The sequence below is a fragment of the Aotus nancymaae genome, unplaced genomic scaffold (genome assembly GCF_030222135.1).
Source record: "Aotus nancymaae isolate 86718 unplaced genomic scaffold, 86718_ANA_hifiasm-v0.15.2.pri h1tg000003l, whole genome shotgun sequence".
In the NCBI taxonomy this organism is placed as follows: Eukaryota; Metazoa; Chordata; class Mammalia; order Primates; family Aotidae; genus Aotus; species Aotus nancymaae.
In genome coordinates, this window is record NW_026988414.1 from 4,949,091 (window position 1) to 4,966,536 (window position 17,446).

The window sequence follows — 17,446 nt, forward strand, 5'->3', positions numbered from 1 at the left end:
GATACATCTTAGCCCAGGACAGCTTCTGGCCTGTGGCCCCCAGAGTGTCCAGCAGGCACCCTGTGCTATTGGAAGCATTTTGAAAAGGTGATATCAAGTATTTGCTTCTCTAGCACAAGGCCTCTGGGGCTGCTGAAGCCACAGGTTTCCCTGCTCCAGCCTGGAACCATGGTGACTCACTGACTTCTCCAGGCAGCTCAGGTAGAGCAGAGGCTCTAACTGACTTCATGAGCCTGCCTAAAAGAAAGTGGGACTACTTACTACTAGTGAGGCAGTCTGGGTGAAACAGACAAAAATGTCAGGAAGGGACTGCATGTAACTGCTGAAGCTCACAGGTAGAGCAAATAAACTGTTCCTCCATCTGGCCCTCCATCCCCCAGTGATTTAGGAAGTACCCATTGGGCTAAATAAGGCATATACGTTATGTCATTTCATCCTCACCACAACCCTGGAAGGTAGGTTCTAGTTTTAGCATCCCATTTTACAGATGGGAAAACTAAGGCTCGAGAGGTTAACTTTCCCAAGGTCACAGTTTCGTGATTATGTGGGACTGGAATCCAGCTCTCTCTAGCTCCAAAACCCCTGCCTTCCTCTCACTTCAGTGCCTTGTTCGAGATGCCTCAACTTCTCTTATCCTGACTGTCACTGGATCCCTGCCCAGTGTCCTCAGTAGCCACATCTGCTTTGGTTGCTGTCCCACTGAATGCTGTACCAACCCCTCTGAAAACCATGTGCTTACTTGACTTTAGTGCCTCCCTTGCTCTTCATGAACGCTTACCTCTGAGGCAAAACACACATTACTGTTACCCTTAGAGATGAGCCTCAGCACAATTGTGAGGGCACCTGTGGTAATATGGTCAGTGACAAGAGGAAGTGAGCTTCCAAACCAGGTTGGCTGACTTGTTCCACATGCCTGGGTGCTCTGCGATACTGTCTGACCACATCAGCACCAGGAAACTCTGGCCCCAGCCCAGTGGGGACAAAGCCTCAGGGAGACATTGGTCCATGTGACCGAGACACTATTGCACTTTCTACATCCCTTCTTGGAGGCTCCTTTAGGACTGAAGAATCAGAGCTCAGGTCCTCCTCACCCACACTGAGCCACACTTGAGCAATTCCTGAGAAAACATCAGGGAGATGGCAACAGGTAGCTACAATAGAACAAACATAACAGACAGCAGCTCTGCCAAGGCAGGTACATTCAGCATCTGGCCTCTCTGAATCACAGCCCATTTAATCTGGAATGGTCTCAACTGACAGCAGGCAGATGGGGGAAGGGCTCTGCTTTAGAGCCCACAGCCCAGCAGGACTGGGCAGATGGTAAATAATCATGCAAACACACAACTGTGTGAAAGTTGTAAAGAGGTGGCCCGAGGAGCTAAGAGGGTCCTCAAGGTGGGTGGTGCTGTCCCCATCTTACAGAAGTGGAAACTGAGGGTTGGGTTGCAGCACCTCTCCCAGGGTCTCTCTACTCATGGGCCAAAAAGCAAAAGTCAAAACCCAGACCTGTGCTCACTCTACCCCAGCCTGCTGCCATCCTGGACAACCACACTCTGGAGATCTCAAGAAACAATCAATTCATTGAATAGCATTTCTTTTTTGTGAATTTATACAAAACACCCTAAATAGAAGAGTTATTCAGCCACAGGCAGCTTGGAGTTTGTGGTGATACACAGGTCACCTCAGAAGCCTCATTCTGGGGGTAGTTTCTATGACAAAACTGTGTTCTTTCACATGGACTATAAGCCATATGACTGAGTTCATAACAGTATTGGGGGTTGAAACATTACGATGGCCTGTTACATGTACACATCAATCGTGAGCCACATTTTGATCACAGGAATGTTAAAATGTTGGGTGTGGCAGGAGAATTGCTTGAACTGGTGAGGCAGAGGTTGCAGTGAGCTGAGATCACACCATTGCACTCCAGCCTGGTGACACAGCAAGACTCCATCTCAAAAAATAAATAAAAAATAAAAAGTTGAGTATGGGGAGCCAGGCCTCTCACAACTGAGCTATTGTGTCAGCTCAAATCAGCCTGTCTGGGGCCAGGAGCCCCAGAGCCTCGGCACCCCCTGCTGCCTAGTCCTCCAGACAGGCAGGCTCAAGACCACCAAGGAAAAGCCCAGAATGGACTCAGTTCTTATCTTCAAGAGATGCCTGAGGACCTGCCCAGCTCCAAGAATGCCTAAAGTCCTGCCTGAGGTGGTCCCACTCCAACCTCCAAGAGGGAATGATTGTGTCTGTCTCAGTTACTGCTGAATCTCTAATTCCCACTCAGGGCCAGGCAGGAAAGATATCTATGGAATGAATGAAACAATGAAGTGAGCCTCAGACCCAGGCTCTCAAGCAAGCAAGTTTCTCTACCCCAGGGTGCCACACCATTCCCCTCTCTGTTGCCCAGCCAAGGGCTTTTCTGGGGCTAGACCAAGTGCCCCACAGCCCCCCAAGTTTCCCCATCTAGGCACAGATCTCTCTGCATTACAAATGCCTCGTCTCTGTCTCACCTACTACTGTGGACCTCTTGAGGGCAAGGACCTCACCCACCTTGTTCCTGTTCTATCTCCAGCCCCTGGCACAGTGGCTAGAAGAGGTGAAAGTATTGGGAAATACGTGATATAAATGAAGTTCTTGAATTCCTATTTAGTAACCCAGGTGCCATCCTGGATACTGGGTATTCAGAGGAGGAATCTGCCCTGACCCTGCTTTTTTTAAGAAGCTAGTCAGGAGGCTGATAACCAGATGAGTGCAATCTGAGTGCTGCGTGTTGGGCTGGAAGCAGAAACAGCTGCACTTGTGAACTGAAGGAGGGAGAGAGGAGTTCACTGAATGGACAGCTTCATGGTGAGGTTAACTTAGGAAGACAGGCAGGCATCAGCCAGGACAGTTGGGGAAGGCATTCAAGGCAGGAAGCACAGCACATGCAAAGGCAAGAAGGCATGACAATACCAGGTCTGTTTTTAAGCAGACACTGACATCAGCTTTGAGTTTCAGACAGACAGCCTTGGTGCTTCATGCAGCGTAGACTTCAGGGGGAGAGCACCCAAAGGCAGCGAGGACAATTAGGATTGTGTGGGTAAGAAACCTAGCCCTGGAGTAGACAAATCGGGTTCTGAACCCAGCTCTACCACTTGGTAGCACTGTACCCCTGAGCAAGTGACTTAATCTCTTACCTTTGTTTGCTTATCTGTGAAATGGGGATAGTTATAGCCCCTGCCTCAAAGAGTTACTGTGATCAGTGAGGCAGGCACAAAAAGTGGTTGTCCCAGTGTTTGAGAACAAGTCCATCCAAACAGCCAAGACGGCCCTGGTGCCAACTTCTCAGCCTGGCCCAGAAAAGCAGCTCCAGGGAAAGCCTGGATTTCCCAAGAAAGCCACCCTGTGGCAGTGCTATCCACCCAGCCCTTCACGACTTCTTGTCTAAGGCTTTCCCAGTTGTAGGGCTCCAGAGCACACTAGGCGCTGCCGGAAATGCAACAGCCAACTCAGAAGCCCGACTCTGAAATGGCTTCTGCAGACTCTTCCCCGCCTCTGCTCTGTTGGCCGAGGCTCCTGGCACAGAGGGCTCAGTGCACAGACTTTGGGGGAATCTCAAAATGGTTCCCAAATAATGAACTATGAAAAAGTAACAGCAGTGTCCTCGTCCCCCTGGCAAAGGCAACTAGTTCCCTACTCCCTAACCACATCCTACCCCCCACCCCACCCTATCATCTCATGATGTGACCACAACCAGCCTCCTCCATGAACTCTTCCTGGAGCCAACAACTCACCAATGGTAGAAGCACAAGTGCCCAAAGCATCAGGCATATTGAAGCCCCCAGTGTTACTCCTCCAGGCAAATGTCTTACCCTGCTTCTCTGGCTCATGGCTGTGTTCCCATCACCCATGGCCAGGCAGTAGCAATGCACAATGGCTGGATGGATGGGAAGGCTAAATGGGTGGGTGATGGAGGGCTGGATGGATGGACAAATGGTTCAATCAATGGTCTTATGAGAGTTGAACTAGAAGGGTTTGGGAACTGGTTCCAGACTCTCTGAGTGCCTTCTGATGGGGAATGATTCATAGCATCCTCATCTGAAAGGGGAGGGCAGTTGGAGATCTGGATATGCCCTCCCTGGCCTCCAGGCTGATGGTGAATCATCAGGGATAAACGATGCACAGTCCTTTCTTCAGGTTCTCTAAGGTGAGGGTGTCACCACTCATCCCAGATGCCCATTTTGGGGTCTTACCACTTGCATGATCAAGCAGCTCTTTCCAACATCCAACAAAACACACGCTTGTGCTGACCTGAAAGCTATTTCTACGTATTCAATCAACACAGAGTAAGATGTAAGCTGCATCTCAGCCATTAAACAAACAAGCACTTTTATTCATACTGGTTGAAGAGACAATCTTGATCCAAGTCAGGGTTTGGACCTAGAAGTTGACAACTAAATCCCAGTCGTAACATTCACTTCCAAGTGATCTTGAGCAAGTAATCTAACCTTTCTGGACTTGGGTTTCCTCTACTGCCAAATGCAGAAACCACATCTTTCTCCTACATAAGGGGACTGTATAGTTTGTTGCTCCATCAGGACAATATTGAGAGTGAAAAGGGGGTGCTATTAATAATTACGTAAGACCATGACCAGCCTGGCCAACATGGTGAAATCCTGTCTCTAGTAAAAATACAAAAATTAGCCAGGTGTGGTGCCTGGGATTACAGGCACCTGTAAATCCCAGCTACTCGGGAGGCTGAGACAGAATTGCTTGAATCTGGGAGGTGGAGGTTGCAGTGAGCCGAGATCGCGCCACTGCACTCCAGCCTGGGCGACGAGCGAAACTCCATCTCAAAATAATAATAATAATTACATAACACAGCAGACCTGAACTGGGGCTAACCAGGATGTATGGTCCCCTACTCATAAGGCTATAAGCCAATGAGATAGAGTGCAGCTGGGCACCCAAGTTCACAACAAACAAATGACTATCATTATTATTACTACTACTGGTCATGGGATCAGCTGGGCCTTTTCCTTCAACTGGATCCCTCCCATATCCTGGATTACCAATTGCTTTGGATAATTCCCTACCAGCACACCATACATTTCAACAGCTTTAGTAGGAACAGCTGCTGGCTAATGTTGATGTTTTCATCTGTCTTCTGTCATGATGCTGGTTTCACAAACTTGATTCACGCTCAGGTCCACCAGACTCGCTCAAGCACAGCTCAGGCTTCTAGCTTCCCAGAACCCTGACGTCAGGGGCCAGCTGGCAGTTCCAGATTCCCTGACTGCCTTGGCAGAGGCCCTGTTCTCAGGCCTCCTGCAGTGTTGGGATACCTCTTCTGGCGTGGACCCATAATTGGCCTTCATCTGTGATCACAGACCAATGGGCAGTGCTGCCCAGAGGGCAGGTGGTGAGGGGGTGGTTCTGTAAGTCCCCCAGGCTGGACTACAACCTGGACTAAGATCCGGATTTAATTTGGAGGCTTCCCTGGAATTTTCAGGGCCAAGGACTGCAAGAGCACTCCTGTGGCCCTCCTGCCTAGAGCGTCAGAGAACAATCTCTTTTGGGTTTCCTGTCACTTTGGCACTTTGGTTTCTCTTTATTCACAGTATAGTATCTTTGGGGGTTATTTTGGGGTCGTTAGTGGCTCTACTACTTAGTAATTTATGATTTGGGCAAATAACTCACAATCATCAAATCTCAATAGTTTTCCTTACCTGCAAATAGGGATAAACGTCAGCTTTGCTGTTAGCCTTAAAAGCATCTTTGTAGGCATTAGAAAATTGCTTCAATATAAATATAAAAATTATAAAGACTATGAATGTGAGCTGTGCCCCTTAGAACTGCACAGTGCACGACTGGGGCCATCATGAATGGCGGCCCTGAAATAATGGGCCGCCTTCCGAGGGCTGCTGGGGGGATTAAGTGAGACAATGTATATAAAGTGCTTAAGCGATAGTGACAATTAGTTGTTATTCTTTTTATTACTTGAACTTTTCTCATTCCTAACCTTTGTGGTGAACTCAAAAGAGTATCCCAGGTCGGCAGCTTCTGCTACAGAGCAGAGCACACAGCTCTATCTTATGAAAATGACAACTCTTCCCACAAAGCGGCCCCTTGCCTGGGCTGTAGCACCACAGTGGTGAGAGGGATGTGGACACATGGTGTGTGGCCCCACCACATCAAGCCAAGCAGGGACACTCAGAGGCAGCCCACCAGAGACTGGGTGGGACCCAAGCCCCAGAGAGGCTGCCTCCTAGTGTGCAAAGGCTGTCACGTGGCACAGTCACACCAGCCTCACTTGTGGGGAGGGAAAACCATGCATGATGGAAACTCCTCACAATACAATGTGGAAAAGCAATTTCAAGAATCGTTTTTATTTTAATTCTGAAGCCAAGGAAAACAGTTGGATTTGCTTTTCTTTGTTGGACACAGGAAAAAAGTGAGGCGCATCACTTTGATTGGAGTTGAGTTCTTCTCCAGTTCTAAGATGGCTGGAATGCTGGGGGCGGGGGGTGTTGTTTCTCTTGAGATGCAATTAGTTGAATAAATATCAAGAGAGCAAAAGTAAACAAACTTATTACTGCCCATTAAGAACTGCCAAACTGGCAAAAAACTAATGGGGGGAGGGGAGGAACTGGGGTTGGAGTCTTAGACTCCAAGGAAAATAAATGACTCTGAGACTCAAAGGGAAGCACAAAGAGCGTGGCCCTTGGTTATCAGGCTGCCCTAAGTCCTAGGCTCAGTCAGCTTTGGTTGTTATCTGCTGTGTCTTCCTGGGCAAGTCACTGAGCCTGTCCGGATTTCAGTCTCCACTGATAAAACAGGGGTGAATAACAACCCACTGGATTACCTGGGACAATGTATGTCATGCACCCAGCACAGTGCCCCGTTCCTTCCCTTCCTTCCTGTAACCCAATCAGTTGCGAGTCACCCCACTAAGCCCAGGCCCCACAGAGATATAACAGTAGGACTCAGAATCAAGCATCCAGTTTCAAGAGGTCCCAATGCTTGAAATGTGACCTCAAGTCAGCAACACCCACACCTTTTTGAGCTTCAGTTTCCTCAGCCTAGAAATGGGCCTAATATTAATAAGTCATCCCAAGTGCTGGAATGATTAAATGAGAGAATGCATATGTGAAGAGCCCTGAAGCCCTAAAGCCCTGTGCAAGTGTTAGCCAAGATGGTGTGAGTGCCTGGCACGCTGCCTGGCCCATGCTCAGCATCCTTACTGTTGTTGGTTTTGTTTCAGCTTTGTTATTCTTGCTATTGTATTGCTAACACATTATACCAATCTCTCAATTCTGATGTGCTTTCATGCTGCTCACCCAGTGTGCAAGGTGGGTTGGATCACCCCATTTCACAGAAGAGACTCGGCCTTTGAGGTCTCAAGTCCAATGGCAAGAACTCTGCCAGGGAGCCGTGAGAGCCCATGTTTGGGAGAGGACAGAATTCAACTGTAAACGGTGCAGCCCTCTCAAATCTGGAGGTCCAGGAAGGCTTGGAAACCAACCTTGTCTTGCAGCCAGGTTGCCTCCCTGGGCCTCTGGCAGTTTCTTGGCCACAGTGGAGGCCTGCACCCACATGGGCACAGAGAGGTGTTTGTCACTCACTGCCTCAGGTGAGCAGCCTGAAGAAGGTGGTGGCCCAGCAGGCCTGCCCTAGCCCAGGGTCAGAGGCGGCTCCTCCCCATTGTTTTGGGGTGGGTGTGGCCACCAGCACTGCGGCAGCCAAAGCACCATTGGAAACCAGGCAAACACTTCCAAACTTAGCTGGGTTTCCATTGACATCACTGCAGCCCCACCCCCTAGCAGAGCCCAAGCCAGAAGCTCCTGCACACCTTTCTCTGCCTGGCCAGAGAGGCCTGAGTAGGCCGTAGGAACAATGCTTGGGCTTTGTCATTTAAGTGGAAAACAGCTCAGCAAGGCCCCAGGAAGCACAGGGTCTCTCTTGTAACTGCTCACTGGCTGGTACAAGGTGGAGCCGAGACCCAGGGTCCTCACTGGAGAAGCCCCCGAAGGAGTTCAGGGAGGACAAAATCTTGAGGTCCTGTGTCATACTTGTTATTGTAGCACAGATTAATGTGAAATCAGAAAGTAGTGATGCTAATACCCTTTTACTAGTAAAAACCAGATTAAATACATGTCTGTGTAGTCATTAAGAGTTAGCAGGTTTGAATCCATCAGACCAGGGTTGAGCCTTGGTTCTGCCACCTTCTAGCTTTCTGATTTTGGGCAAGTCACTCAGCCTCATTGAGTCTCAGTTTCCTCATCTGTAAAATGTAAACAGCAACAGTATCTACCTTAAAAGGACATTATAAGAATATGGGAAAGTGGAAAACACTTGCAAAATGTTTAGTACAGGGTCAGGTATATAGTGGACCTTGGTCAATGGATGTTATTAATAAATACATATGTGGATCCTCCTTGCACAGCTCTGACCTCCTCAGGCAGTCACTTGTCCATGGGCTTCCCGCCCCAATCTATCCCTCTTTCCAGCACTCCCAACTGCTCAACAGCTGTTGGCAGGTATGTCTTGTCATTCCATCATTAAATATTTATTGAGCTCCTGTGTATTTCAGGCCATGTGGTAGGCACTGCAAATGGAGCGGTGACCAACAGAAACACACCCCTACCCTCATGGAGCTTGCATTCAAGGGAATGGGTAGGACACAGTGTGTATCTGATAATGATAAGGACACTGGAGGGGGAAGGTGGTGAGGTCACAATCTTAAATAAGCAGGGAGGGTCTCACTGAGAAGGTGATATTTCAGCAAAGCCTGAAAGAGGTGAGGGAACAAACAATGAAGAAGGGAGCAGGACCAGCAAGTATAAAGGCCTTGAGTTCTAAGTGTGCTTAGAGCACTTGAGGGACAACCAGAAGACCAACCAGGTGGCTGGTGGAGGTGATCAAGGGGGAGAGGACTCAGAGACAAGACCCAGGAGGAAGTTGGGCCAGATCATAGAGTGCCTTGGAGACCCACTGGCTTTTCCTCCAAGATGGTGAGCTACTGGGGGGTTTTTGAAAAGAAGAGTGACCCTGTTGGACTTTTTAAAAAAGACCAACCACTCTGGCTGCCAAGCTGAGGACAGAAGGTAGGATGGGCAAGGCCAGGGAAGGGAAACTAGTTAGGAAATTACTGCCATAGTCCAGGTGAATGGCACAGGTGGGTTGCACCAGGACGGTCGCAGGGAGGTGGGGAGACACAGGACTCTGAGAATATTTCTGGCATCATAATTTGGCAGTGAATTAGATGTGGGGTATAGTAAGGTAGAAAGTAAGGTATATAAGGTAAGGTATCTAGGATGACTTCAAGGCTTTTGGCCTGAGCAACTAGAGTGGACATTTACTAACACAGGAAAAACTGGGATGAACAGGTTAGGCTGGAGGTGTGGGGAAAAATAGGAGTTCATTTCTGGATGAGTTGAGACACCTGGCAGACAGTCAAGTGGAAATGTCAAAGAAGCAGCTATATGCATGAGTCTAGAGTCTAGGGGAGAGTTCCAGGCTGGAGAAATAAACATGAATAAATATAAGTACTTGAAGGTGATCACCAAGGTGACCTCTGGATGACATCACTAAAGTAAACAAAATTCTGAGGACTGATTTTTGGGCCCCCCTCAACAGTAAGAGAAAGAACAGGAATATGAGGATGAACCAGCACAGGATCTGAGGAGGAGCAGCTGGCAAAACAGAAGGCAGGGTGGCGTTCTGGAAAGGAAGGTCAAGAAGGGAGCCCAACTGTGTCCCACAGTGTGAGAGGGAAAACATTAATGAGAATCAAGAACTAGCCCTTCCATCTGGCAAAGGGAGGCCACTGGTGATCCTGTCTAGAGCACCTAGAATGAAGGGAAGGGGGCAAAGCCTGATGAGGGTGGGCTCAAGAGAGACCAGGAAGAGAGGAACTTTCTGGAAATGGTGAGTGCAGGCAACTCTTTGGAGGCTTTGCTAAAAAGGGGAGCAGAGAAATGCAACAATAGCTGGAGAGGGGATGTAAGGTCAAGAGAGGGTTTTCTTTAAGCGGAGAGAATTAACAGTATGATTGTAGGAAAACCATGATGATGTTGGAGAGATGGTGAGGACTGCTGGAGCAAAGACCTCGGGTGGGCAAGTGGAGGGATTTAACATATGCCCTCCCTTCCCTCTTGGCCTATTTAATTCCTACTCATTCCTCAAGGGTCAGTGTAAAGGGCACTTTCTCAGGGAAGCATTCTTGACCCCTCCAATTAGGTCAATTCCCTGTAATACCCTTTTGCAGCATGTGATAGTTGTGCTTCCCAGCATTTGGGAAAGCCATAATGATGCGAAAGCCCCATGAGGGCAGGGGCTGGCTCCATCCTGTTGATAGCTGTATCCCTAGCAGCTAGCATGCTGCTCAGCACATCACAGATGTTCAGTGAACATCTGGTGAAGGGATGAATGGTCCAAGAATAGAAGTGAAGCAAATCTGGAGACACATGTCTGTGTTCTACTCCCTTCTAACTTAACCACATTGCAGTAGTTGGGACTGTGCTGTCACCGGCTACTGCAAATATTTAGATTTAGAAGAGCTCAGTTGTTTGTTCCTGTTTGGGCTCTGTAGCTTAGCTAACACAGGGACCAGAGCCACATAACTGGACACATCCTTCTATTGACATTGTTTATCAGGCTGCCCTGATAAACAATGTCAATGAAATGAATGTCTAATAATTCATTCGCTTATCAAATATTTGCCCAAAGTGCAACATCCTGGGAATACAGGGTTGAATCAGACACAGGACCTGCCCTCATGGAGTTAGAATCCTGCAGAGAAGATCAAACAGAACTTCTATTCATCACAGCTGTGATAGATATTACAATGGGAAAGTTCAGGGGGTGTGAAAGTACAAAATGGGGAGACTTAACAGTCTGAGGAGCCTAAGGTAGCAGAGGAGGGAGATCAGAAACCCTCCCTCTGCCTCCCCTCCCCAGCTTGAAGCTGCCTGGATATGATTCTCAGGCTCTAGGCCAGGAGTTCAGCAAGGGGGCTGCAGGCATTGGAGCTGGCTTTGGGAGTAGCAGGGCCATGACCTCCTATCTTCAGATGCCCTGAGGCCCTCCCTCTTCCCTTCTACCTCTGCTGGGGCCTGCCTGTCTCCTCTTGCTTCCAGAATGGCTGCCGGTTCTCTGACTCCAAGAGAATATAACTCAGCATCCTGAAGCTGAGTTTTTGGAAAGCTCTGCCTGCCTGGCGAGAAGGCTGGGATCACGTGGCAGCACAGGGCACTGACAGTGGTGGGACCATCACTGATTCTCCCCTCTGTTTACTTTCAGGCTTTCATAGATTCCATTCACAAAGAATAACCACCATTTTGCAAGGACCATGAGGCCACTGTGCGTGACATGCTGGTGGCTTGGACTGCTGGCTGCCATGGGAGCTGCTGCAGGCCAGGAGGATGGTTTTGAGGGCACTGAGGAGGGCTCGCCGAGAGAGTTCATTTACCTAAACAGGTACAAGCGGGCAGGCGAGTCCCAGGACAAGTGCACCTACACCTTCATTGTGCCCCAGCAGCGGGTCACAGGCGCCATCTGTGTCAACTCCAAGGAGCCTGAGGTGCTTCTGGAGAATCGAGTGCACAAGCAAGAGCTAGAGCTGCTCAACAATGAGCTGCTCAAGCAGAAGAGGCAGATCGAGACGCTGCAGCAGCTGGTGGAGGTGGACGGCGGCATTGTGAGTGAGGTGAAGCTGCTGCGCAAGGAGAGCCGCAACATGAACTCTCGGGTCACGCAGCTCTACATGCAGCTCCTGCACGAGATCATCCGCAAGAGGGACAACGCGCTGGAGCTCTCCCAGCTGGAGAACAGGATCCTGAACCAGACGGCCGACATGCTGCAGCTGGCCAGCAAGTACAAGGACCTGGAGCACAAGTACCAGCACCTGGCCACACTGGCCCACAACCAATCAGAGATCATTGCGCAACTTGAGGAGCACTGCCAGAGGGTGCCCGCAGCCAGGCCCATCCCCCAGCCACCCCCCGCTGCTCCACCCCGGGTCTACCAGCCACCCACCTACAACCGCATCATCAACCAGATCTCTACCAACGAGATCCAGAGTGACCAGAACCTGAAGGTGCTGCCACCCCCTCTGCCCACTATGCCCACTCTCACCAGCCTCCCATCCTCCACAGACAAGCCATCGGGTAAGTCCTTCTGGGATCGTGTTCCATGTGGGTCTCAGAGCGAGGCACCAGGCTTCCCTTGGCTGTGACCACAAACAGGGAAAAGCCATGGCCAGATGAAGCTAGGCCAAAGACATGCACAATCCCCCAGCAATCCCCTGGGCCAAGGTGCTGGAACCAGAGGGGTAGGTGGGAGGGGGGACCATATTCCTTAGATGGATCCTCAAAGGTATTACCAGGAAATGGAGTTTCAAAAGAGGGCAAACACTCTCTGGTTTCTGATAGGAAAGAACTCAAGGCCTGTAGTTTTCCAGGCTCTGCACGAGATCCTGTGTGTTGGCAGACAGAACAGAATGTCTCTCCTGCAGCTCCTGCACTGTGCCTGGCACAGGGCTGGCCTTCTGTAAATGCTCACCAAATAAACAATGAGCCTAAAGAAAAAGTATTACCCGCGTTAAGAATATGATAAACACATCGTAGGGGCTGGGCATGGGAAGGTGTCCTTCCTAAAGCCCACACATTTCCTAGAGTCTGCTGCTGTCTAGAATTTTCAATGATGCTTCCACATGCTCTTCCATACACGTTTCATCTTAAAATATAGCAATTCTCAGAATATCGTTATGGGGGAGGAATGGCGTTGCTGGCAGGTTTTAAAGCTTAACCAAGATACTAGCACTGGACATTTCCATGTATGTTACATAATTAACTTCTGCAGCTCCTTATGGACAGGATGAGTAACTTGCTAATAGGCTTAGGATGCTCAGGCTACATTTGCTCAGGTCTTTTCACTTTAAATCTCTGGCTGACTCCTCTATGCTCTAGGACTCTAGGAATCATCATTTACTGCGAGAAGCAGGCCCGAGGCTCCTCTGTCAGAATGTCAGCACACATCCAGTACCCTGAAGCTCAGCTCAGCCCCTTGTTCATCCAAAATACTTGAGCCTTCCCAGTGGGCTGCCATATGAGAACTATATTCATCTCTGAAAAAACTAACCATGTATGTGCTCCAAGTCAGTGCTTTTGGTACCACTTCATTGTATAAGCAGGGAGATATTTTTACTGAAAATATCCTGCTTTACACTTATTTCACACTTTTAAATATAACCACAAGTACTAGGAATAGCAGCTTCTTGCTAATTCCAAAGAGGGGCTGAAGCTGAGTGCAGGAGGGTGGCCAGTGCAGAGGACAAGGGCAGCATTGTTTTCAGATGGGGCAGGGGAGGTGAGCTAAACGCAAGGTGAGCATCCGCTGCTGCAGCAGCTCAAAGGAAAGACCTGGCCTGGGTGCAGGGTTGAGAGCAAGCACTTTGGAGCAGACTGGCCTGGATTCAAATCCTGGTTCCTCCACTGATTAGCTCTGGGACATTAGGCAAGTCACTTTGTCCCCCTGAGGCCCAGTTTCCTCATCTGTTAATTGAGGATAGATTAAAATGGTGCCTGTCACTTTAGGAAATGAAATACCACAAAAAAACATGTTTAGCACAATGCTGGGCTCACGGTAAACTACAAGTCTCCTTTGAGCTTGGCCTTTTCATCTTAAAACAAGGAGACTGAAATAAACAGTTCTTTTTTTTTTTTTTTTTAAGCTCCGGTGTTCCATCCGTACACGTGTCTGCTTTAAATCAGAAGCTCTGAAAGAGAGGGCAGGGTGTGTTAATTTGTCTTGATAGAATACCCAGAGGGTAAAACGTGCCCTTGGGCAGCAAACAAAAGCTCAGCTGAATGTTGTTATAACCCTGACTGGAGTCAGGCTGGACTCAATAGTTACCCAACAGATCTCCTCTTGCCTAAGTGACTCTGGTTTCTAACTCAAAACATTTCAGGACATTTCTGGGTTTGAAACAGCTAACCAAGGGGTAAAGCACGGATGCAAACCCAGGTCTTTATTCCTAATACTAGTGCTTTACCCCTTGGTTAGCTGTTTGCTCATAAGGAAGTTATTTAACTCTTATGAGCCCCAATTTTCTTCTCTGTAAAACGGGGACAAGGGTCATAACCTCACAGTGTTATACTGTGGACACATTACAATCAAGTATGAAACATTATGTCATGCAGTGCAGCCAATATTTGCTGAGCCCCTACTGCATGCTGGTCACAGCACTAGACTTGGGGGAACAAGTGACAACTATGGTCCCTGAACTCCAGGAACTCAGTCTAGGGGAGGTGGCAGGTGCATGAACGCATCTGGGATCCATCCAATGCCCATGATTTCTAGTCCCTAAAATCAGCACATCAGATCTGACAATGGATTTTTCTGGGAGGGAGTATCTGCCAAGGCCAAAGTTTCTAAAATCAAGAGTGCAGTGAAAACTGGGCTGTCTGATCACTGTGGTAATACCCTGGTGTGCTAAGTGCCCCGGGGGACAGTAAGGTAGCATGACTAATTCTGCCTAGAGGGAAGGGAGGGGTTAGACAGAGGTGGCACTTCTCTGTTGCATCTTGAAGGATTTGTAAGAGTTTACCAGGAAGACCTGGGAGTTGGGAAACCAAGTGACTAGTAGGTCCCTGATGGAGATGAGTCCATGCAAGGGCTCAGGGACACAGTTCTACTCCTGGCACCTCAAATGGTTCAATCTCCTGCTTCTCTGAGTTCACAATCCAGTGTGGGCTATGTGTATCCAACACTCCTGCACTCACTCGCCTTTTGTCTCCCATTTAAGAAAGCATGCCATCATGGGAGGGAATGGCAGTGATTTCATCACAGAGATAACTTGAATGCATTAGAATTCATCCTATTTTTAAAGCAAGGATCCCCAAATGTTGGTACTTGCTCATTACTAGCAGATTTATTGTGACCCATCTCACCACTGAGCTCTGACACAAGGCACTGCCAGCTGGGATTGAGTGCCTAGCTGTGGAAGCTGAATGGGTAGACAGAGCCCAGGAAGAGAGTAGCTGGGGGAGGGCCCTGCCCTCTCCTGGTGCTGGACTAAACTGGGAGGAAAAAAACAGATGGTCTCTCTCTGCGGAGCAGTCAGGCCATCCAATCATTAGAGAACATTCTTATCAGGTCTGTTCAGAGAGCTTGGGGCAGGTTCTAATCCTGGAAGACAAAACGCTCTTCTGTGCTCTCACCCAACAGATCCTTTGTTCTCAGGGACATCACTCAGCCAGAAACACCTTTGCAATTAAACACCTTTGCACCTGAGCCTTGGCAGCTTCCAGATCTTTCATTCAGCAACCTCAGAGCCATGTGCTCTTTTCTTCTTTGTCTGCCCACAGCATGCCCTTTCCCAGGGGACTAAGCGAGCCATGGCTGCTTATCTGAAGCTGCACTCACAAGCCTGTTCCCAGTCTTACTGAGACAGTAACAGGCTGGCCCCAGGCCAGGATGGCCTGCTGAGAGCCTGAGTGAGGAGGCGCAGGCCGTTCCTGGCTTCCCTGGCTCCTCACCTGTGCTTTGTCCTGTCTCTCTCTGGTCTGGCGAGACCTGAAGGCATTTTGGTTAGGATGATGTTGTGATGAGGCCTGGGCCAAATGGCCCTGTCTGTGGTCCTCTACCCCACATATCCTGCTGCTGCTATTAAAAAGGAAGGCTACTCAAGCCTGTAATCCCAGCACTTTGGGAGGCCGAGGCGGGTGGATCACGAGGTCAAGAGATCGAGACCATCCCGGTCAACATGGTGAAACCCCGTCTCTACTAAAAATACAAAAAATTAGCTGGGCATGGTGGCGCGTGCCTGTAATCCCAGCTACTCGGGAGGCTGAGGCAGGAGAATTGCCTGAACCCAGGAGGCGGAGGTTGCGGTGAGCCGAGATTGCGCCATTGCACTCCAGCCTGGGTAACAAGAGCGAAACTCCGTCTCAAAAAAAAAAAAAAAAAAGGAAGGCTAAAGGGGTCATTCTCTAAGAGGCAAAGGACAGGACAGGTACTCGGGTTCTGGGAGGCCTGCTACTGTTTCTCAGCCCACCCAAGGCAGAGCCACACATATACCAGCCCTCCTGCACAGTGCCTGTCCCAGAGACTGACCAGAGAGGACAGTGCCACCACCAGCTGTCACAGCCAGGCTTTCTCAGAAACTAATCTTTAAAGACCAAAAGGAGTGAGCACTTTTAGCTGTTTTCTCTCCTGAGAAAGAGAATACATCAGTTCAGTTTATTTCTCAATGAGTGAAGAAGAGGGGGCCATAAAATCATAAAATACTGGAACTGTTAGGGGCCTCTCAGACCCCTAGCATGGCCTTCCTGTAACAGAGCCTGTTGGTGGCAGAGCAGAGATCGATCTTGAGACTTGTAACCTGCAGGATATTGAGGTTCATAGAGGTCAAGTAACTTAGCCAAGGGTACACAGCTAGTAAGTGACTCGGCCAAGGCTCAAACCAAAGTATGTCTTAACTACTCTGGATACTGCACGCTTCCCTAGGAAGGCTGGAGGGGAACTGGTGTAAAAATCACCCCGTGAATGCTTGACTTGGCCCCAGCTGCCACAGGGACCTGACCTTCTACCTCTCCTTCCTGTTGCCACGTTCCAAGCAGTTCCTTAAAAAGAACTCTGGGAACAGAGGTGGTGGATTTGTTATTAGAATGCTCATGGTTCCAGTAACACAGAACACTGTCACTACCAACCCACCAACATCATGCTCCCCCTCCCCAGGCCTAGCAGGAACCAACTGAGCTCTCCAGTAGAAACCACAATGTGCACCCAACTCGCAGCAAATGAGCCCACTGAAATCTAATTTTTAATTGTTATCAAATATGGACATATCCTCTTGGGTTACTTCTACTTAGGATTTCAATGTATAGCTAAGTCTTAAACATATAGCTAAGTGTGAAGTTCTAATTTCTTTAAATGTTAGCCCTGATTGTATAAATGTCAGTAGACATGACCTGCCCCTTGGACCACATTAGGAGGCTCCCACATTGCTTCACTGACAAGCGTGCACACATGGAAGCCACCCTATCTCACAACAGACGGGCTGTGGCCAGGATGGCATGGACAACTTGAACAGGGGTATTTTCCTAGATGGATTTTCCACCTGTATTTTATTCCACTCTGTAAGGTAGGAAACATGTACGTGATTGTGGTTCCCTAGCACAATGGTATGTTTTAAAACAGAGAAATATATGATGTTGTGGCTCCCATTCTTTCTGGAGGTCAAGCAAGCATCAGACTAGGTGAAAAGGTGTCAGCCCATGTGTGGCTGGGTCAGCTCTAGCAGACTGGGGGTCCATGCCCAAGCACTGCAGAGAGCTGGAGAAGCAAAGGGTGTGTGTGGTGATGGTGGTGAGTGAGGGTGACTGTGCCAATCCTAACTCAGCCTTCAAGGTCACAGAGGCTGAGGGAAAAGCCCACCCAGGTCCCCTGCCTCCAGAGTGTGTGC

The 17,446-nt window shown here is 49.0% G+C and overlaps 2 protein-coding genes across 11 annotated transcripts in view; one reads left to right on the forward strand and one right to left on the reverse strand.

Moving 5' to 3' along the window:
• Nucleotides 1-17,446, reverse strand: part of RALGPS1 (Ral GEF with PH domain and SH3 binding motif 1) — a 317,405-nt gene that overhangs the window by 106,234 nt on the left and 193,725 nt on the right. The window lies entirely within an intron of this gene.
• ANGPTL2 (angiopoietin like 2) overlaps nt 1-17,446 on the forward strand; it is a 35,745-nt gene that overhangs the window by 2,386 nt on the left and 15,913 nt on the right. The window contains exon 2 of the mRNA XM_012458126.2: nt 11,281-12,146. Coding sequence (XP_012313549.1) covers nt 11,330-12,146 — 817 coding nt within the window. The 5' untranslated portion in view covers nt 11,281-11,329. The remainder of the gene's footprint in view (nt 1-11,280; nt 12,147-17,446) is intronic.